The sequence below is a fragment of the Apodemus sylvaticus genome, chromosome 1, assembly GCF_947179515.1.
Source record: "Apodemus sylvaticus chromosome 1, mApoSyl1.1, whole genome shotgun sequence".
Lineage (NCBI taxonomy): Eukaryota > Metazoa > Chordata > Mammalia > Rodentia > Muridae > Apodemus > Apodemus sylvaticus.
Window position 1 is genome coordinate 183,154,206 of NC_067472.1, and position 21,106 is coordinate 183,175,311.

Genomic DNA, 21,106 nt, shown 5'->3' on the forward strand with positions numbered 1-21,106 from the left:
GACAGGTCTGCTGTTGAAATTCAGACCTAGGACAAGTGGCTGAGGTGCCTATTTAACATGCCAAAGCGGACCTGGCCTCCAGGTTCTCCCAGCATCCCTCACTCCCTCCCTGTTACAGGGCGTCGCTGATAAACCCCGCCCTCTAACTCTGTAGCGGAGGGGGGCTGGGCTTCCCCTCCCCCAGAGGCTTATCACTATATAACCCAGACATTTTGGGTTCTCCTCTCTCTCTCTTCCTCTCCCACTTCCCAAGTCCCCTTCCCCACTCCCGTGTGTGCTTTTTCTCTCTCTGCCCCCTGCTAGTTTGTCACCTGGTCTGTGTGGTTACTTCCTTTGACCACCTGGGCCCCCCCCCCCAATAAACCTGCCTTTATATACTTTAATTTGGCTTGGGTTGGCTCATTTCATTGGTGGAGAATACCTATCAGTAGCTTGCTGGGTGCACAGGTTCCAAGTGCTGGGGCCATGGGACAGATGAGGGACCCCCTATTCATCGGAACTAGTGTATATAATACTCAGGTGGCTTTTTTTTTTTTTTTTTTTTGGTGTTTGGTTTTTTTCAAGACAGGGTTTCTCTGTATAGCCCTGGCTGGCCTGGAACTCACTCTGTAGACCAGACTGGCCTCGAACTCAGAAATCCGCCTGCCTCTGCCTCCCGAGTGCTGGGATTACAGGCGTGCGCCACCACCGCCTGGCACTCAGGTGGCTCTTAACTTGGGATGACTTAGGACGTTTTCATGGCAAGGATCGAGTTCAACAGTACATATTCAGGGAGCCGGTAAGAGGACTCAGCATGTAGACCTCTTGCTGTCATACATCTACATAGTGAGATTCCCAACAAAACAAAAGCCAAAGACATCTGCTGCTTAACTCTCAACTCATCAGCAGACAGCGCTGTCCCCAGGGACGCGAGCTGCGTCCTCCATTGCACTGACAAACACTAAGTAGGAAGATGCTCGGGCTTCTAATTGTTTTTTCTCTATTGTTTATTTAGGATTAACTATGGATGGTGAGGAGGGTAGGGGAGGCTCTTTGACCTCCTCATCTGTAACGGGGTAGACACCAACTGACTTCGGGGAAGTCGTCCTACTGTCAGACAAGTCGTCCCGTGGGAGAAACACATTTATCACTCGCTTCAGGGGACACATCAAAGTTTGTTGCGATTGAGTCCCTTCTGTTTATTCCACATACAGAAACTAACTTCTGGAGCTGGGTATGGAAACAAACAAACACACAAACAACTTTGACCTGGCTCTCTCTGTGTAGGCCCTGCAGAGGAAGGCCTGGTTTCTGAGGGCCAGGCCTTTCTCCAGCTGAGAAAACTCCTGACCCTGAGCCGGTCGGTCCCCAAGCTAGGGAGTGGGAGCGATGACGTCAGACTCTTTCCTGATGAGGTGAATGTCGGCTTGAGGCAGGCTCTTCCAGGCCAGTTCGAGGATCCCGTACTTGGTAATGCCTTTGGTGCTAATGGTATGCACGTTATTCTGTTCATGGAGGGGGATGACGTTCCGGAACTCTGGAGGGATTTGTGGGGGGTGGGAGCCGCCACAAAACAAGCAGTAGAGTAGCCGCTCCCCGGGCACCAGCTCCTCGGACTTCACGGTCTCTTTGAACTGTGGTTGGGGCTCTGGGCTCAGTAGCAGGTCCAGCAGTAACCTCTGGATTCGTGGAGACTTAACCTGGTATAGGTCCATGAGCTGGTAAAACTTTTCCATCCAAGTATCCCTGTCTTTGGCATACCGCTGCTGTAGCATCCGCAAAACATGGTAGAGCGCCACAAATGTCTCCCACGGGGGCACCTCTTCCTTTTTTTTGGAGGTAGGCGTTTTCTCCAACTTAGGCAGTTTGGGATACCTGCTTTTACTTTTAAGATCCCCAAAATCCTTTTGAAACATCAATGCCAGGGTCTGATTGTTGACAGAGGAGTGAGCATCCGCCAAGATGTCCCTGGTGGTGGGATCAAGGGACTGTGTCTCCATTTCCTCCAGAACACTGGAGAGCTGCTGCAGCCGTGTGCTTCTGTGTGGTTCTCCGAGAAGATGCCAGTGTATAACATTTGGGTCTGTAACCCTTTTGGTAGCTAATGACCCTGGTCTGGGGACAGCGGAAGGTTTCAGCCAGACATCCTGTTCCCTTCCCTTTATGGGAGGAATCACTTTCAGATGTCTGGGGCTCATAGGTTCTCTACTAGGTTGTAGAGATCTTGAATCCGCAATCTGCTTGTGACGGTGCACGATGGCTTCGAGCACTGCCAGGTGTAGCCACTGCAGGTCACCCGATTCGGTTAGGTCTTTGAGGAGCTGGCACAGTCTGTGGAAACTGTATCTGGGAAGCTCTTCTCCTGCCTCCATCTGTTTCAAGACGCCGTGCAGCCACTCAATGTCCGACACCCCTATCTCCGAGTATCGTTCCTCTGCCAAGATCTCGGGGAGACGCAGCCGCCCCACTGATCCCGCCAGAGAGGGGTGATGCTGCAGAAGCCACTTGGTTTTGAGATGGAGTCTGTGAGCTTCCATGGCTCTCTGAACCATCCGAGACGTGAACGGCGTGATCACGCCTGCTGTTTCATACTCTGAGATCGCCTCCAGAAGGTGTAGGGGTTCCAGTTTGAATTTCTCCAACAGCTCCCGCTCTCTATCCAGCACCTTTGTCCTCAGGGATATCATGGGTGTCACTGTGGGTCTCTTGGACACTGTGGCCTCCTCTTCCGCAGGTTTTGCTTCCGCTTCCACCCCCTCGGCTACTGGGGCCAATTTCCCAAAAGGGCTGCTCAGCCTTATAGCGCTCCCTCTGAGCTCGGGGATGGCTTGAGGGTACATTTCCCGTCTTTGTAGGACCTTCCTTCTTTCTACCAGTTCCTTTGGCTTTTCTCTTTTTAGCACTGCCTCTTCCTTCCTCTCTTCTTCCCGTAATAAGTGTTTCTCCTCTTCCTCTTCTATGCGGCCTACACCTCTCACCTCCCCCTCCTCCCCCTCCTCCCCCTCCTCCTCCCCCTCCTCCTCCCCCTCCCCCTCCTCACTTGAGCTTTCTTCAGTCTCTTCCTCCCTTTTCTCCTCCTCTTCTTCCCCCACTTCATGCACCTCCTTTTCCATCTTTTTCTTTTCTTTTTTTATTTCCTCTACCCCTTTCTCTTCCTCTTTCTTCACTCTTTCCTCTTTCTCTTCCTCTTTCTTCTCCCTTTCCTCTTTCTCTTTCTCTTCCTCTTTCTTCTCCCTTTCCTCTTTCTCTTTCTCTTCCTCTTTCTTCTCCCTTTCCTCTTTCTCTTTCTCTTCCCCTTTCTTCTCCCTTTCCTCTTCCTCCACTTGTTCTTTCACCTCTTTCCGATCCTCCTCCTCCTCCTCTTCCTCCTCTTCCTCCTCCTCTTCCTCCTCCTCCCATCCTGCCTCTCTTTCCTTCTCCCTTTCTTTCTTTTCTATCTCCTCCATTTCCTTCTCTCTTTCCCATTCCTCCATCTTTCCTTTCTTCTCCCTTTCCTCTTCCTCCACTTGTTCCTTCTCCTCTCTCTCTTTCCCTCTCTTCTCCTCTCTCTCCTCTCCCTCCTCCTCTCCCTCCTCCTCCTCCACCTCAGCCTCAGCCTCAGCCTCTTCCTCAGCCTCCTCCCTTTCTTTCTCAGACAGAGTTTCTGCTTCTACCTCAACCAACAGGCTTTCCATGTCCTGAGAAAAGTCCTCTTTGTGTTCTACCTGTTCTAATAGGTTGTAAAACTTTTCCATCCCAGGAAGAATCCCCATGAAGCCTTTTCTCCTAATCCACGGCCCTTTAAAGAATAGTGCTTCCTCCTCTGTCTCAAGGTCCTCCTCCTTCTTCTCCTCCTCTTCCACCTCCTCCTCTTCGTCCTGTATTAGTTCCCAGTCAAATTCCCCTTCTTCCTCAGCCACACTCTGCTCCTGGGTTCTCAGCCTTCTCATTTGCCTGGCCAGACGTCTCTGCATCTTAGCTAGCTTCCTCTCTTCCGTGATGATCTCCGGTTCCTCTTCTACAGCATCCAGCTCCCTAACGTCAAGTCTGTCCTCCTCCACACTTAGCCCGGCCTCCTTAGTTAACAGGGACCGATTTACCTTTGTCATCTGTGTTTCTTTCTGCGTCAGTCTCCTTGCTCTGCGGACTAGGTTTTGAAGCGCCTTTAAGGCTCTCCTCGTCTCCGCAGGCTCCTTGGGGACACTCCTCTCTCTGTCCAGTTTCCTGGAGGCTTTGGCTAGTTTCCTCTCTTCGTGGGCGTGTATCCGCTGTTCCCTGGCAAGCTCCAGGCTCTCTCTGGCAGCGTCCTTTTCCTCTGTGGCCAACAGTCTGTCTTCATATGCTAGAATCTTCTCCTCCAGCGACACTCTCTTCTTTATTAGCTCTAGCTCGTGTGTGGCCAGCCTCCTCCTCCTCGAGACCACTTCCTCCATCTCTGTCGTGGGGAGCTGTTCTGATGACTCCTCCACCAGCCTCGCCTTCTCCTTGGCCACCCTTTTCATTTCATGGGTCAGTTCCTCGCTTTCCTTAATGATCTCGGTCTCGGCTCTGATAACTTTGCTATTTTGAATCACCGCCGTGATCTCGTCGGCTAACTTTACTTTCTCCTCCGACAGCTTCTCTTGCTTCTCTGCCAGGAGGAGATCTGCCTGCTCCATTTTCCTCTCTGTGACAACCAGCTTCTCTCGCTTCACCACAAAGATGTCCTTCTCCTCCGTCAGCTTCTTGCTTAAGATGATCAGCTTCTCTCTGTATGTCTCCAGCTTGTCCTTTATGTCCCGCAGTTGTTCCTTCCCCTTGATGAGTTTCTTTTCCTTGTCATCGAGAGCCTTCTCCCTCATGGCCAGTCTCTCCCTCTCCAGAGACAGCATGCGCTTCTCCTGGCCCAGACTTTCTTCCTCCTGGGCCAGTCTGGTCTTCTTTTCTTTGAGTTCTGTCTTCCGCTGGGCCATTCTCTCCTTCTCCTTGGCCTGTCTCTGTTTCTTCTCCCTCAGTTTCTCCCTGCTCTCCTGCAGTCTCTTCACCTCCTCAGGGGTTCTGTCTTTCTTCCAGGCCAGTCTTTTCTCTTCCTCCATCTGCTGCTCTTCCTCCTGGGCCAGCTTCTCCTCCTCCAGTGACAGGTTTGCCTCATACAAGGCCAGTTTCTCCTCCTCCCTGGCCAGCGCCTCGCTTTTCTCGGCCAGTTTTTCTACTTCCTCGTACAGTTCGTCTTCCTTCAATGCTAGCTCCCTTCTGTCCCATTCCAGGTTCTTGACCTGCTCTTTCAGGTCCTTTTCCTCAAAGGCCAGAGTCTTCTCCTTTTCCATCATGGTTTCTATCTTCTGGGCCAACACGGCTTCCACCTCTCCCACTTTATTTATTTTTTTTGCGATTTTCTCTTCCTCATGAGCCATTTTCTCCAGCTTTTTGGCCAGCTTCTTTTTCTTCTGGGCCAGAAGCACTGCTTCGTGGCTTAAGATTTCCTCTTGTTGGCCCAGAAAGCTCTCTTTCTCGCCGAGGGTCATCTCTATGTGGGCCAGTTTCCCGCCTTTGGTAGCCTTCTTCACATATTCTTGGGCCAGTTTTCTCTCCTCCTGGGCGAGCTTTTTCTCTTCCTGTGCAAGCTTCTCCTCCTCGTTTGCAAGCATCCTCTTCTCTCTGGCTCGCCGCCGCACAGCTCGGGCTTGTTTCCAGTCCATCCTGGCCTGTCTCTGTGCCACTCGGATCCGCCTCCTCTCCCTCCTGAGGGCCTTTCTCTCTTCCGCTTCTTCTTCACCAATCTCTTCTTCTTCCTCCTCCTCCTCCTCTTCCTCCTCCTCTTCTTCCTCTTCCTCTTCTTCTTCCTCTTCGTCTTCTCCTAGCTCTTCCTCTTCCTCCTCTACCTCCCTTTCCTTGGATGGCATTTCCCCCAAATCCAGTTCTTTCTCGGTCTTGGTCTTTGACACATTTTCCCAGACCTCTTTCCATTCGTCCCATTTCAGCCTCTTCCTCTCTGGCCGCTCTACTTCCTCGCTTGGTGGCAGCTTTCCCTCGGCCCGGAGTCTCTCCTCTTCGAAATGCCTCTTGTCACACTCTTTCTTCCAGTCTTCCCAGAGCACTGCCCTCTGAGTCTGGACCCTCTGCCATTCATCCCAAGACTTCTTCCACTCTATCCAAGACAGCTTTCTCTCAACCACCTCTGTTATTGCTTCTTTTACTTCAACCATTTGCTCCTCCTCCTCCTCCACAGCTTCAGCTCCTGCCTCCCCCTCCCCTGCTTCTCCTCTTCTTCCTTCTCCTTCTTCTCCTCTTTCGGCCACTTCTTCTAATTTCAGGGTCACAGCCAGCTCTTCTGCAGAGACAGCCTCTTCTATTCTTTCGTATTCTTTCATTTTTTCTTGCCTAGCCACCCTCTTGGCTCTCCTTCCCTTCCTGGGTCTCCTCTTCTCCTTGGCTGTCTCCTCTGGTTCTAAGAAAGCAACTTCCTTCTTTATGTCCTTTTCTTGGGCCTCTTGCTCCACCTCCTTCACTCTCTCTTCTTTTTCTAGTCTTTCCTCTCCAGCCTCTGGCATCTCTTCCTGCCCGGTGACTTCCATACCCTCTGTAGTTGCTTCTTCATCAACAGAAACTGGTTCTCCCTCTTGCCCGCCTTCTTCTCCAGCCTCAGCCTCTGCCTCAGCCTCTGCCTCAGCCTCAGCCTCAGCCTCAGCCATCTCTTCTTCCTCCAAGAAGGGGCATATTTCCTCAAAGAGCTCCCAGCTTGGATACTTCCCTGCCAGGATCTCAGTAGCCGTAGCCACTAGCTCAGCATTCAGATCGGCCACCATCCATGTTTGGGACTCGGCTATCCTCAGGTTTGTGAGCCTACAGAGGTCATCCCGCCATTCGTTGTCTGGAGGGAGAATCCTACCCGGTGTTCCCCCAACACCACGCCCAGAAATTCTGTGAATTCTCTTCCTAGGCGGTGGTGGTTGGAGGGGAAGGGGAGGGGAGGGGGGAGGGGGTTCTGAAGGAAGAGGAGGAGGAAGAGAAGGTTCAGCCTCTGCAGGAGGCAAGGTTTCCTCTGGCCCAGGTTCAGGTATGGCTTCGCCGTCTTTCTTCTTCTTCTTCTTCTTGGGCTTGCGGGCTTTGTGAGCTTTCTTGTCTTTTTTGTCTGTGGCTTTTGGGTGAAGCCTTTTCCTCAGTCTCATGGCTACGGAAATGTGCTCCTTCAAAATATCTTTCTCTGAGATTTCAATCTCTTTGGGGCTCTTCAGTAGGCTGCCGGCTGATGTCCTGGACTGGGTTATTTCTGCCTGGACGGCTTCTGCCTCACCCTGATCAGTGATCTCCTCGTGTTTCAGCTGTTTAGCTGTCTCTTTAACCTTCCTGAGGCCTCGCAATAATTTCCGGGCTGTTGGGGGAGGGGCGGGGGAATCAAGATATGGAGGTGAGGAAAGTAGGGCAGATAAATGAAACTTTTAATGAAGAGTACAGAGAGGGCTAGTGCCTGTTTTTGTTTTTGTTTTTGTTTTAAGGACATTTTCCTTTGGTAGGTGTATTCCCAAGTCGTGCCTCTTTATGCAAGGTGGGGTGGGGCATGGACCTTGAGGTCTTCCAGAGTCTGTATGGACATCTCCTAGGAGAGTTCCATTCTCTGACTCAAGCTCTCCCCTTGTCTTCCTACCTTGTCCCTCAGGACCCTCTCTAATCCTAACCAGCCTCTCTGTCAGCCAAAGAAATCCCAAACCATGTGCCAAGCTGCCCCATACTTACCCCGTTTTCTGCCCGCTGACCGGATCTGTCTTTGGCTTTTGGTGTGCTTGATTTGAAGGACTTCAGGCGCTGGGGGAAGTAGGAGCAAGGAGACGGCCTGACTGGGCCCAACAGACCCCGGGATTTCCAAAGAGAAATCAACCTTATCTCCTTTAGATATTGTTAGATTATCATTTAATCGCAGCTCTATTTGAGTAATGAGGGTTTGAATGTCTGTGGGCCGGAGCCCCAGAAGATGATCCAGGGATTCCTCCCCAATCATCTCTTGCCTATGAAAGTCATGGAGAGAGAGAGAGAGACAGAGAGACAGAGAGAGAGAGAATGAGAAATGTGTTGAATCGGGCACAACTGGAGAACAGGAAGGAGAGAGGTAGTGGGGAGCAAAGGCAGGGTTTAGCAGGGGGGTGAAGAAGGACGTCGGGTGACCCAGGAGTTGAGAGGTCAATGGTGAGCATGCTCTGTGCAGGTGAAGCTGGGACACCAACAAGGTAGGAGATAGGGAGGGATGGGGAAGGGGTGGAGAAGCGGGGGGGAGGGGGCAGCGAGGTCACCAGAAGGCAGTTTGGGAATCCCAGGGGGCTATGAAAATAAAGAAAGGCTGATATCAGGAATGATAAGGATCAGGATAAAGATGGGGGTGGGGCGGGGCGGGGTGGGGCGGAGGAAACACTTGGAGTGGGGAGAAGATTAAAGCTAGAGGTGAAGAACAGAGGAAGGCACAAACTACTCACTGCAACTCCTGGAAAAGGCCTGGCTTCTGGATCAGGGTCAACAGCGAGCTCTTCGAATGGACTCCAGTGTCGGGCATTAGGTTCATGGCCTTGTTCCTCACTCTTTGGTCCTTGTCCATCAGTCCCTGGGCCAGGGGCAAGGCAAAGAGATGGGTGATCATGCCTAGGCGCTTCAGCCCCTCCCAGGCTAGTTCTCGGATGAGTGGGTTGGGGTGGGTCGTGTCGTCCAGCAGGCGGTGTGCTGTCTCCGAGCGCAGGGTCGGAGACACCTGGTAAGAGGCGAAGATTTGTCCTAATGCACCAACACAGCACTGGTACTTGAGTGGGTTGGCGTGGACCATGATGTTGAGGATCGCCTCGATCAGGCTGTTGATGGCCACCTCGCTCATCTTCTTCCCCAGCCAGCTGCGGTTGGTTGCATCCGTGAGGACGCTGTAGGTGATGTCCTTGGTCAGCCTCGTCTCCAGGAAGTCTTCGTCTTCCTTCTGTGGAGCTTGGCCCGCTTCGCTGGTGGCTCTTATCCTGCTCTGCCAGAAGAAGAAGGGTTGGCCCTTCTCCCATTCCAGGTCCCGCTGGGGTGGGTGCAGGCTGCACTTGAGGAATATTGGGCTGCCCTCTGGCCAAAGACGGGCACGGATCACCGAGTTAGGGATGTAGCAGTCGGGAGCAAGAAGCCATTTCTTCCCCTGTCCGAAGTAGCACCGCAGTATCTGATAGGGGTTCAATCCATCCCAGGCAGTCAGCTGCAGTTGGGGAGGAATCACATAGTGAGACTGGGGTTGCTTGTCCAACTCAGGCATCAACTCACTTTGCTCCAAAGGAATATACCGGGGAGCGGACAGTAACACGGTGCCGCCATCTTCTTCTTCTTCTATGACGTGCGGCACGTTGTGATCAAAGGCGATAGCCCGCTTATTGGGAAGGTTTACCAGACCTTGTAGGTCCTGTTTCCGTTGCCCTTGGTAACTATACTTAGGCACGAATAAGGTCTCAAAAGAAAAGAAGAAACTTGGCATAAAAGGCTTGGGGATTTCTACGAAGTCATCGGGTACGGTCAGAAGGGCGAGGCGAGAGAGTATGGTTGTGGGCAACAGCTGTAAACAAGACACCAGATAAATGCTCTGGTTGAAAGTCACGAGCAGGTCCGCCCGGTCATTGGCGAAGCAGAGCGGGCCGAAGTGCAGGGACGAATCCAGCATGGCTATGAGCTTACCCTGGAAATCCCAGAGGCGGACCGAGCCGTCGGAACCGCCCGTGACGAAAATACTCAAGGTCAAGCAGACGTCGAAGGAGGTGATGGGACACTGGTGCAGAGGCAATGTCTCTATGAATTTGGTGCCTTGCCTTGACCCAAAGGACATGAAATCGTGGAACTTCCAGAGCCGTAGGCAGTTGGTATCCGTAATGGCGCTGACGGCCTTTGGCAGGAGGACCAGGTGTTTTAGTGGGCAGCTGCTGAGGATGCAAGCCAGGGTCCTGAGTTGTAATCGGGTCCCTGTCAACACTGCTTCTGACAGATGTATGTAGTCGTCTATCCCATAGGAACAGACCAAAGAATTTTCTCGGGTAGTCTGAAGCCCCCCATAGAATACTGACAGAGCCAGCACGGCCCCAAAGTGAACAATTTTCTCAATTCTGGCGCAGCTGTGCTGGGAAAGCACGCGTATCGAACCGCTCTGATGCCCGGAGAAGATCAGTCCTTCCAGGCCCCGCCCCAGATGGAAATTCCCAAAAGCCAGGCACTGGACGTAGTCCTGCGTATCGGGCGAGGTGCACAAGAGATACTTGACGGGGCAAGGGTTGCGGCTCGTGTCATACACTAGCACCTCCGAGGTGCCTGTCGCTACGAAAAGCTCGTCTTTACTCGGATCAAAGGCCCAGTCCACAGCGTGGTCGAGGATTGCGAAAGGCCAAGTGATAAGCAGAAGATCCCCCGTTACCGGAGACACGAAGCGCAGCAGGCCATCCTCGGTGGCGCACAGGATCCGGAAGCAGTTGTCCCGACAGCGGACTCGACGTAAGTGCTGGGGAATGGAACCGCAGACATTGAAGAGACTGTAGAAGCCGGGTAGACGGCACAAGGAAAATTGGTGCAATGTCTGGCAGAAGAAAGTAGTGTTGTCGATAAACTGGAGGCCACAGAGCTCCTCACCAATTTCCAGGTGCCGGAGCAGGTTCCCGGAAGTGAGGTTCCATTCCTTGATTATGCCTTCCTTGCCAGCCGTCAGCAGGGTGTGCGCCTCTGACCGGCTCTGTATACACAGCACCAACGTGGGATGGGCTCTGAAGCTGTGCAGAGACTGGCTTTGAAGGAGCGTCCATACATAGACCTCCCCCGCCTTGTTCCCAGCATACAGAAGGTTCTCCTCAGAGCTAGAGAAGCAGCAGGTGATGGGGGAGCCGCAGTTGGTGGCTACGAACCTCTGTGACTCTCCCAGCTGCCCCTGCTCCTGGCGTTCAAGGGCTCTCAGCGTGCTCTCACACAGGGCCATGATGCAGCCGTTGGGGCCATTCAGGTCGATGTTTTGGACCATCTCCTCACCGGAGATGGGAGAGATTTGCATCATGTGGAGGCCCTTGCCAGTCTGTTCAATGGTCCAGGTGATCACTCCCCCGAGGATGCCGGACAGAAGCATCTTTGTTTCTGGATCGAAGCAGAGACAGCTGATATCAAAGCGGCAGGGCACGGTCGACATGAGTTTGAATGCCCGAAAATGGTCCCCAAAGAGCCTCAGGATCATGTCACCACAGTAGGCCACGATGAGGTGGTAGGGGCCTGTGTGCACCATCGCCAGGATAGGCCGCAGTCGCTCCGACATGGGAAATGTTCTCTTTTCAACCATGTCGTCGGTTTTGCTCTTCATCCACACGACAGCCTGCAAGCCAGGAAAAGACAATAGAGAAGCCGGTCAGCCACCTTCTGTTCTTCCTCTTCTTCCTCCCCACTTTAAACTTTTTCCTTCTTAACAAGATCTCCCTATGTAGCCCTGCTGGCTTAGAATTTACTATATGAACCTGGTTGACCTCTTTTCTTCTTCTTCTTCTTCTTCTTCTTCTTCTTCTTCTTCTTCTTCTTCTTCTTCTTCTTCTTCTTCTTCTTCTTCTTCTTCTTCTTCTTCTCCTCCTCCTCCTCCTCCTCCTTCTCCTTCTCCTTCTTCTTCTCCTCCTCCTGCTCCTCCTCCTCCTCTTCCTCCTCCTCCTCCTCTTCTTCCTCCTTCTCCTCCTCTTCCTCCTCTTCCTCCTCCTCCCCCCCTCCTCCTCCTCCTCCTCCTCCTTCTCCTCCTATTTATTTGTTTGGTTGGTTGGTTTGGTTTTTCCATGACAAGGTTTCCTTGCATAGCCCTGGGTATCCTGGAACTCACTCTGTAGACCAGGCTGGCCCCAGACTCAGAAGACGGCCTGCCCTTGCCTCCCAGGGGCTGGGATCAAGGGTGTGCACTGCCCCACCCCCCCACCCCAGATATTTGTTTATTTTTGACAGGGTCAAGCTGATTTTGAACTCCTGATCCTCCAGATAGGAAAGGACCGTCTCAGGCTCCTGAACGCTGGCATGGCTGACATGTGACATCATGTCAAGTTTGCTTGTTTGTTTGTTTGTTTGTTTTGCTGAGGAGGTATCAGAAGACTGGGGAGACTTTTGCCTTCTTGGGAGTTAGAGGAGAGAGGGGAGAGGGGAGAGGGAGGGAAGCTTGAATCCTTCTACCAACTTAACGTTGATCATGGAGTCTAAGCAGAAAGAAGGATGTGAGTGGACAAAGTATGAAGGGAACCCTGAGTCTGGATCCTAGACGTCCACAGGGCGGCTATGGGTTCAGAGCTACGAGGGCGTGGCCTTTAGAGGAACTAAGAAAGAGAGGAGACACGGCCTTACCAGGGTTTCTTTTATGTAGGATGACACCCAGGAGAGAGAGGCAAAGAAGTGAGCCTCAATGAAGTAATGGCATATAGTTGGCATGGGAAGAGGATAGCGAGATTCTTTGAACAGTATTTGGGATCGGTCGGTCAGCACGATGACGTCACTCTGTTCATCCATTGTGGGTTTCTGGGGAGAGATGTGGCAAAAAAAAAAAAAAAAAAAAAGCCCTGAGGCTTAGGCATTAACAGATTGGCGTGCAGGGGGCAGGGGGAGGGGGGCGGAGATTGTATGTCAGCTTTACACACCTGGAAAGAGAGATGCTCAATCAAAGGATTGCTTCAGTCAGGTTTGCCTGTAGGCAGGCCTGGAAGGCATTTTCTTGATTCATAATTGATAATATCAGGGTCAGGCTCACAGAAGGGGGAGCATTCCTAGGCAGGCAGGTGGTGCAGGGGGAGGGGGGTAGCTAACTGAGCAAATTGGAGGGGGCAAGCCAGTGTTCCCCTGCTGGTTGGTTTCAGTTTCAACCCCCTACCCTGAGCCCCTGCCTCAGCTCCCTTGGTATAACCCGTAAGATGAGATGACTCTTCTTCCCCCAACTTTTGTTTGGTCAGTGTTTTATCATAAAGCATAAAGCAAACAAACATAAAGCAAAAGTAGAATACATCCTCCTTCTAATTCCCCTTACCCTCACATGTGCATGGCATATGATACACTTTACAAGCATGTACGAAACCCCGACACATAATGGAACCACACCTGCGTGGCTCTAGATGGCCACAGTATGTGGTATAAGCGCAGTAGAAAACTATGCTCTTCTGAAGGTGTAGTCATACCCAGCCTCTAACTCCATGTCTAACGGGTGTGTGGATCAGACAAGACATGTTTAACAAGTTACTCAAACAAGTCTGTTACCTGAGAGCCATGTGCAGTGTAGCAGAACGCCCCCACATCAGCACAGCTTAGAATTACTAAAGATCAGAACTCTACCAATACGGGCCTGGAGAGACAGTTTAACAGCGAAGAACACTGGTTGTTCTTTCAGAGAGCCTAGTTTGAGTTCCCAGGACCCACACTGCAGCTCACAATGGCCTGTAGCTCCAGTTTCAAGGAGCCTGGTGCCCTCTTCCAAACTCCAAAGGCACTGTGTACACACGCAGGCAAAACGCAATATACACAATAAAAATACATCTTTAATCTCTGTGAGTTCAAGGCCAGCCTGGTCCACAGAGGGAGTTCCAAGACAGCCAGGGCTACACAGAGAAACCATGTCTCAACACACACACACACACACACACACACACACACACACACTAAAATAAACACCAGCACAAATAAGACTTTTAGGATACCTTATTCTGGCCAAGGGACAGAACATACACAGTGCATTATTCCACAGTAGGACATAATTAAGAACCATGTACTTGAGGTCCAACTGGACAGAACCAGCCACAGCAAAGCTGAAGTTAGCAAATGTTCTCTCTGCAATGGAGTGGGAATTTTAGTTTCTTTAAAGACATAGAAATGTTATAAGACTACATTTTTCTAATCTCAGGTGTGCTGCTTCACCACAGGTGACTCCTTTGCCTCATGCTCTAGCAGGGTCATGGTTTTGCCAGCTGCAGCCAGTTTTTTGTGAGTATGTGATGTTTGGAATCCTGGGAACTTTCCCAAGGGTATGTAAGTGCTAGAGCCCTGGCAGAATGGGCTGTTTGTCTGTTGGTGGTTGGGTGCTGTTGGTTTCAGTCTGTTGCAGTTTTCAAGGTGTCACAGAAGAAGAGTCCAAAAGAAGAGATTAGATATCCTGCAAGCAAAGATCAAACTTGACCCAAGGAGATCAATGCCCCTTGTCTTCCCTAGGGTTTCCATTGTTGTGAAGAGACACCATGACCAAAGCAACTCTTATGAAGGACAACACTGAATAGGGGCTGGCTTACAGGTTCCGAGGTTCAGTCCATTATCATCAAGATAGAAAGCATGGCAGCGCCCAGGCAGGCATGGTGCTGGAAGAGCTGAGAGTTCTACATCTTGTTCCAAAGGCAGCCAGGAGAAGACCATCTCCCATGTGGCTAGGAGGAGGGTCTCAAAGCCCACCCCCACAGACTTCCTCCAACATGGCCACACCTAACAGTGCCACTCCCTGGGCCAAGCATTTTTCAAACCACCACATCCCTAATCAGCAGAAAGCAGTCTAAGAGTATCATCACCCCCTTTCCTACCCCTGACTTTGGGGATTTCTTTTCTTTCTCCCTTTCCCCTCTATCCTTTCTTTCTTTCCTACTTAGTGTTGGGGGGAGGGAAGGGGTGGAAGAAGAGGGCTGGACAAGGGTAAAAGAAAAAAAGAATCCACTAAGGGGCCAAAAGGCCAGTTACACTGCTGGCATCTTACTCTTTGAGGTGCTTTGAATGAGACTGGTCCCTAGAGGGTCGTACCCTTGCATGCTTGGCCACCGGCTGACCTGCTTGGGAAGGATTAGGAGGTGTGTCTTTTTTTGGAGGAAGTGTTCCAAAAGACCGTGCCAGGCCCAGTCTCTCCTCTGCCTGCTGCCCGACAGTCAGGATGTAGTTTTCAGCTACTACTCCAGCATGTCCCCTGCCATGATGGTGCAAGGCCTCCCCTCGAAAACTGTAGGCCAGCCCCCAGTTAAAGGCTTCCTGTTAGAAGGGCTGCCTTGGCCATGGCGTCTCTACACAGCAACAGGACGGTGACGAAGACACTCTTCCCCTTCAGGAAATGTCTCTTCACACAGGGTGGTTCTTCTGACAATGCTGCCAAATGTGTGTCACCATCACGGTGCCTCACTGTCATGCCTGTACAATTATTTGGAAGTTGGTAGCCCCCTTCTTGTGAGGTGACAGCAATGGTCGGTCCTGGCTCTTGCTTTCGCGGACCACATATAGCTCTTGTGATGTGCCTGTGACCCTAAGATGGATAGAGGCCAACCGGTAATATGTTAACGCCCTAAAAGCCCGTGCCTTACCTTGCCCTTTATGACGGCGTCAGTCACGAGCCGTAAAAAATCATTCCATTTGGGAATGAGCCTGGAAGTCATCCTGGCCTGGTTTCCCCTGGTCCTCCTTAGGACTGTAGCTCGTACACCTGCGGGTACCCAAAAGAGGGGTGCTTAGTTTGACTCACGGTTTGTGTTTCTTTTTCCGTTGTTTCAGGATGTTTTCTCTCCACCCCCCCCCACCCCCTGCCATGTGTCCCAGGCTGGCTTTGAACTCCCTGCAGAGCAGAGGATGACTGGATCCTCTGCTCACGGCTCCTGCATGCTGGGGATTGCAGGCGTGCACGCCCACGAGGGCCCCCCCCTTCCCCCCCCGCAATGCTCGGGATGAACCCCCGGGGCTTCGTGCAGGCTAAGAGAGTGCTCTGCCTGGGGCCTTCATCTCTCTCTAAACCCGTTTTTTCTCATTTGTAAGATGAAAAAGGCCCGTCTTGCCTGCTTTACCCTGTGTTATATCTTCTCGACTACGAGGATCAGACAGAATTCCTGAGAAAGCCTTGAAAGTCTGCCCTGAGGCCCCAGACAGCAACCATTGGCTCCAAGATACCTTGGGTTTCCATTTCTTTTCCTGCTTCATTCCCTCCTTCCCGCTTCCCTTCCTGCTCATCCCCATGTCCTCTCCTCCCCCTCTTTCTTCTTTTCTTCCCCTTCCCTTCTTCACACTCCCAGTTGCTCTATAATCATGACTAAATTTATACTCTGGCCAGCAGAGGGCAGTGAAGGCCAACCGTGTCTGCCGCGGGAAGGAACCCTTGGTCTCAGAGAAATGATTCCCAGGGTGTTGTTCCAGGCCTGCTGCTCGGTGATTTAGGAACTTAGTGGATTGCTTAGTCCTTTTAGCCTGAGGCAGCGGCCAGCACCTAGAATCCCAGCACTCTGGGGACAGAGGCAGGCAAATCTCTCTGAATTTGACCTCTCTGAATTCCTCCTCTATATACTGAGTTCCATGACAGTGTAAAGATACCCTATCTCATGCTCCCCAGACCCCCAAAAAATGAGGAAGAAAAGGGGAAGCAGAAGAGAAGGTAGGAAAGGCAAATTTTCATGGACCCAACCAAGACGTAAGAGCCAATTCATGCTGGGCGGTGGTGGCACACCCACCTCTAATCCCAACACTTGGGAGGCAGAGGCAGGCGGATTTCTGAGTTTGAGGCCAGCCTGGTCTACAGAGTGAGGTCCAGGACAGCCAGGGCTACACAGAGATATTCTGTCTCGAAAAAACCAAATCCAAAACAAAACAAAACAAAAAAGAGCCAATTCACGGTTCTGAGCTCACCTGTATCAGAGATAGAGAGGTTCTGCCAGGTCACTACTGCTCACCAGCAGGCTGTATTCATACCCACAGTTTATCTCACTGGGTCTTCCTTAGTCCCCAGAACCAGAGATGATATCGTGTGTGTGAAAATTTGCAGTCCCTGCCAGTAGCTCCTATTGTTCTAAGTATACCCACGACCCCTTCCTTTTCATTGCCTACAAAAATTCACACTCGGGATCCTTTGGGTTATCACTGCTGGGGGTTGGGGTTGGGGGGAGGACACAAACGAGTCTTCACCAAGGTTTGTGTTTTCTGTCCTTCCTTAAGCTCATTCATCAGGTGACCCAGAGGAAACCTCTCCCCTAAGCCCTTCCCAATGTCATCCTTAGACTCAGCGATAATCCCTAACAATGAGTCTGGAATGAGTTCTGGAGGAGTCTAGGTAGTCAGAGTGAGTGTGAGGCAGAGGATTTGGGATTAAGAGATGCTATTCCCTGTTGTCTGCAGAGAAAACCCAAGTCTCTGTGTGTGTGTGTGTGTGTGTGTGTGCGGGGGCGGGGGTGTTGTTTGTTTGTTTTAATTTTTCTTAGGTCCAATATACAGACAGTATCTGGGGAAAAGCAGGTGGCCTAAGAGCCTTGCCTTATAAGAGACCTGCCTGCAGGGGGCGCCCTACTCCACCACACTGCATGCCTCTGGGCACTCATTGGTTTCAGAGACTCTTAACAGAGCACGAAATGCAGACTTCTCGCTTCCTAGACTTTACAGTTTAGCAGGAAAAGGAGACATCAACAAACGGTCACAAAATTAACAGTGGGGCGGACAATTGGAGTGATGGGTAATTGGTTGTTTTTTTTTCCCTGCAGCCTTTAACTGTTTCAAACTTAAATCCCATTGGTGACATCTGTGGAGTGCTTGCTGGTAGGCGTGCACACTCACATGCGTTTGAGCTTGTGTGGTCAGGCTAGTCTTGAACTTCAGATTCAAGTGGTCCTTCTGCCTCAGTCTTTCAGGGAGCTGGCTACTGTATCTGGGACCATATCACAAAGCAGTGAGCACCCAAAGGGAGGATGATGTGTGCCCCGTGCTTTGACATAGGACCCTGAATGAATTAAAAGGCCTTGTCACATTTGGGGACAGGAGTGCAGGTGGTCCCCCTGAGACCAGAAGGACCTCATTAGCTGCCTATAAAACTTGAGAGGCCACCTTGGCCGATTCTGTTCTTTGAATGGCATTACAGCTAAGGAGATGAAATTTGTCCGCGTGGTCTTCTGGGAGCACAACTCTTGGACTTTGGGCAGATTCAATAGGCTAGAATGTACTTCTTTCCTCATGGCTGACAAGCATACTGTAAAACGGCGTGCTCACTTCCCGTGCATAGGACAGGTAGCTCAGATCCCTGGGAAGAATAGCACTTAGTCACAACTACAAATAGCACAAGGCCACGAAGTACTGAGCAGGCATTTTACATAATACAGTTTTCATATTTTTAAATTCTGTGTATGTTTTGTGTCTGGGGGGGCATGTGCACATGAGTACAGGTGCCCTGGAAGGGGGCCGGAAGAGGTTGTCAGAACCCCTGGAACTGTTCAACATGGGTTCAGGAGACGGGTCCTGTGTCAGAAGTCCAAGAGTATGTATGTGCTCCTGACCTTGGAGCCATCTCCCTAGACCGCACTGAGCTCTTAATGATGGCACTGAGTTAGCTATGATTCCCCCCTTAGCTTTTTATGATGAACATGGAAAGAACATTGGGATGCCAAAGGCCATATGAACAAAAAGCCACCATCTCAGGGGCTGGAGAGATGGCTCAGCAGTTAAGAGCTGACTGCTCTTCCAGAGGTCCTGAGTTTGATTCCAGTAACCACCTGGTGGCTCACAACCATCTGTAATGGGATCTGATGCCCTCTTCTGGTGTGTCTGAAGACAGTTACAGTGTATTCATATAAAATAAATCTTTTTGTTGTTTTTTTCAAGACAGGGTTTCTTTGTGTAGCCCTGACTGTCCTGGAACTCACTCTGTAGACCAGCCTGGCCTTGAACTCAGAAATCTGCCTGCCTCTGCCTCCCAAGTGCTGGGATTAGAGGCGTGTGCCACCACTGCCGGACATAAATAAATCTTTTTTTTAAAAAAAAGTGTCACTATCTCACAGTTGGCCACCTATCCTGTTTCCTCTTCACAACAGTGACCTGGTTATGTCCTTTCTGTATCTCTCTAAAGGTATTCTGTACATATAGAAGTATAATACATATCCTACATATGTCTGTATACAATATACATACATTCTCACTCGATCTAGAGATGAATTCACATTAATATATAGCACTATACTTCATTTTGTAACAGTTGCCAGCTGCAGAGTATATGATTGATCCTTCACCCAAATTCCTATGAATAGGTATTGGTCCTGTGTGTGTATGTGGGGTGGGGGTATCTCATGTACCCAAGGCAAGCATCAGCCTTGCAGTGCAGCCAAGAGCCCCCCAGTCCTCCCCCCTCCACTCCCCATGTGACCTCCCTGTAAATTACAGACTCTCTACCAGAGTATTGGGCTTGTTAATAGACAGTGGGCAGTTTCCAGCCTTTAGTTACAACAACCTGTGCCACAAATGACTGACTACCTTTGTTGGTGTCTCATACTTTTAATTAAATTGTAAACTGAAACAGAAAACATATTTTTACATTTTAAGGTATCCCAGCTTATTATTGAGATTGGGGGAGGGGGGTTGAGCTAGGGTTTCTCTAACAGCCTTGGCTGTCCTGGAACTTTCTTTGTAGCTCAGACTGGCCTCAAACTCCCAGAGACCAGACTGCCTCTGCCTCTCAAGTGCTGGGATCAAAGGCGTGTGCCACCACCACCCAGCTGGAGATTAATCTTGAGTGTTGTATGTAAACTTTATCTATTTATGTGAACCAGCTGGTTTGATTACTTACAAGAGTACGGTTGAGGTTTTATTTACATGGGCATGAACGGCTTACTATTGGCCACTGAACAAAATGTCTCTCCCCTAGCATCCATTCACTTTAAGTCTACAGAGTCTCAGGGAAAGGCAGGCTTCAGGAGTTTTTATATAAAATCATGCCCTCCAAAGTTCTAATTTGGTAGCCCAAGATGGCCCAGAACTCACTATGCACTAACCCCCTGTCCTCAGCCTTGTGAGTGCTCTGATTACAGGCCTAGTTTTATGTAAAAATTGAAGTTGATCAGGCATAGTAGTGCATGCCTTCAATCCCAACAGCTGGAGGCAGAGGCAGGCAAGCTTTGTGAGTTCAAGGCCAGTTTAGTGGACTTTAAAAGTTCCAGGCCAGCTAATTACATGGGGAAACCCAGTCTCAAAAATTAAACTTAAATGTAGGTATTTTTGCTAGATATTTCTGCTTGTGATTACAATGACTCGGACTAGATGTATATGATATGTTTTGCTGGATGAATGGACATGTGAAAGACGCCTCTGATCTCTCCTGATAAGAAATATGTGCTTTCTGTAATGTCATAATGAACACCTTCCAGGGCGCAGACTTAAGCAGAGAGTGTGTGCATGAGATTTGGAGGGCTGAGCAGTTCTAGGCAGTTGCCTCGGAATCCCCTATGGAGTGTGAGTGGCAACACCTTTTGTTTTTTAAAGGTCGAATCTTCACTCATTTCTATGAGTGGATTAAATCTGGACATTCCCCAGGCTGTAGGCACTCAACAAACACTAGCTAACCCTCAGACTATGTCATTACTGAATGAATAGAAGAGAAAAGGCCTGCCAGGAAGCCCCTACGGGTCGTGATTCTGCGCCTCCCATCTCGGGGACCGGTCTGGAGCCGAGAGGAACACGGGGAGCCGCGTCCTCACGTTCCGACTCCCCGGAATCCACATGGGCGGGAGGTAGGTGTGTCCACCTCCTTCGGGCAGGAGCCGCGCCTGTTACCTGTGACAGGACTCCCGACAAGGGACTGCGAGCTCTGCGGCACCCCGGAGCTCCTGTGTGTAGACGAACAGACCTAGAGGGGACCTGGGAAGCTACCTTGAAAACGATGTGGGAGGACCCCACCAACAGAACGGTTAGTCCCGCAGCCCCGCACTCGGCGGATTGACCGGAGCAACCCGAGCGAGCGCGTGTGCACGGTGGCACGCGCACGCGTTCCAAAAAGGGGGTGGGAAAAGAAGTCCTCCGACCCCCCGCCCCGAGGGGGGACCCCCCAGCAATCCAGGGCCGAGGCGGACGGAGAGCGCGCGTGCGCGAGGGCGCGCCGCCGCCGTCCCGCTCCGCCCAGCGCTCAAGGGGGTCTAGCGCAGGGCTCCAGTCTTCCCGCCCCTCCCCAGGCTCGCAGGCTCGGAGTAGTAGACTCCCGCCCTGCGGAGAGGGACGGCGAAAGGTTCCGCGAGCAGAGGGAGAAGGCGGACGTGGCTAGGAGAAAAGAGAAACCGGTCGAACAAGGTGAAGAGCAAGGCTCCCGGGCTGGAGCCGACACAAGACACGCCTCCCTGCCTCACACCCCTCGGGGCTGCGGAAGTCCTCTGGAGACTGGCGCTGCACCGAAGCCACCAGTAGACTACGATTCCCAGAAGGCGGTGCGGTGGCGTGCCTACGA

The 21,106-nt window shown here is 51.2% G+C and overlaps 1 protein-coding gene across 1 annotated transcript; it reads right to left on the reverse strand.

Moving 5' to 3' along the window:
• Positions 1–1,079: 1,079 nt before the first annotated feature.
• LOC127696641 (WD repeat-containing protein 87-like) lies at positions 1,080–15,311 on the reverse strand. The gene is made up of 9 exons (XM_052199541.1): positions 15,240–15,311; positions 12,274–12,444; positions 8,403–11,278; positions 7,672–7,940; positions 7,007–7,309; positions 5,820–6,133; positions 3,639–5,648; positions 3,171–3,407; positions 1,080–2,930 (listed from the first exon to the last, which is right to left on the reverse strand). Exons 1-9 carry the CDS (start codon positions 15,309–15,311, stop codon positions 1,353–1,355), a joined length of 7,830 nt encoding a protein of 2,609 aa, XP_052055501.1. The 3' UTR covers positions 1,080–1,352.
• Positions 15,312–21,106: the final 5,795 nt, after the last annotated feature.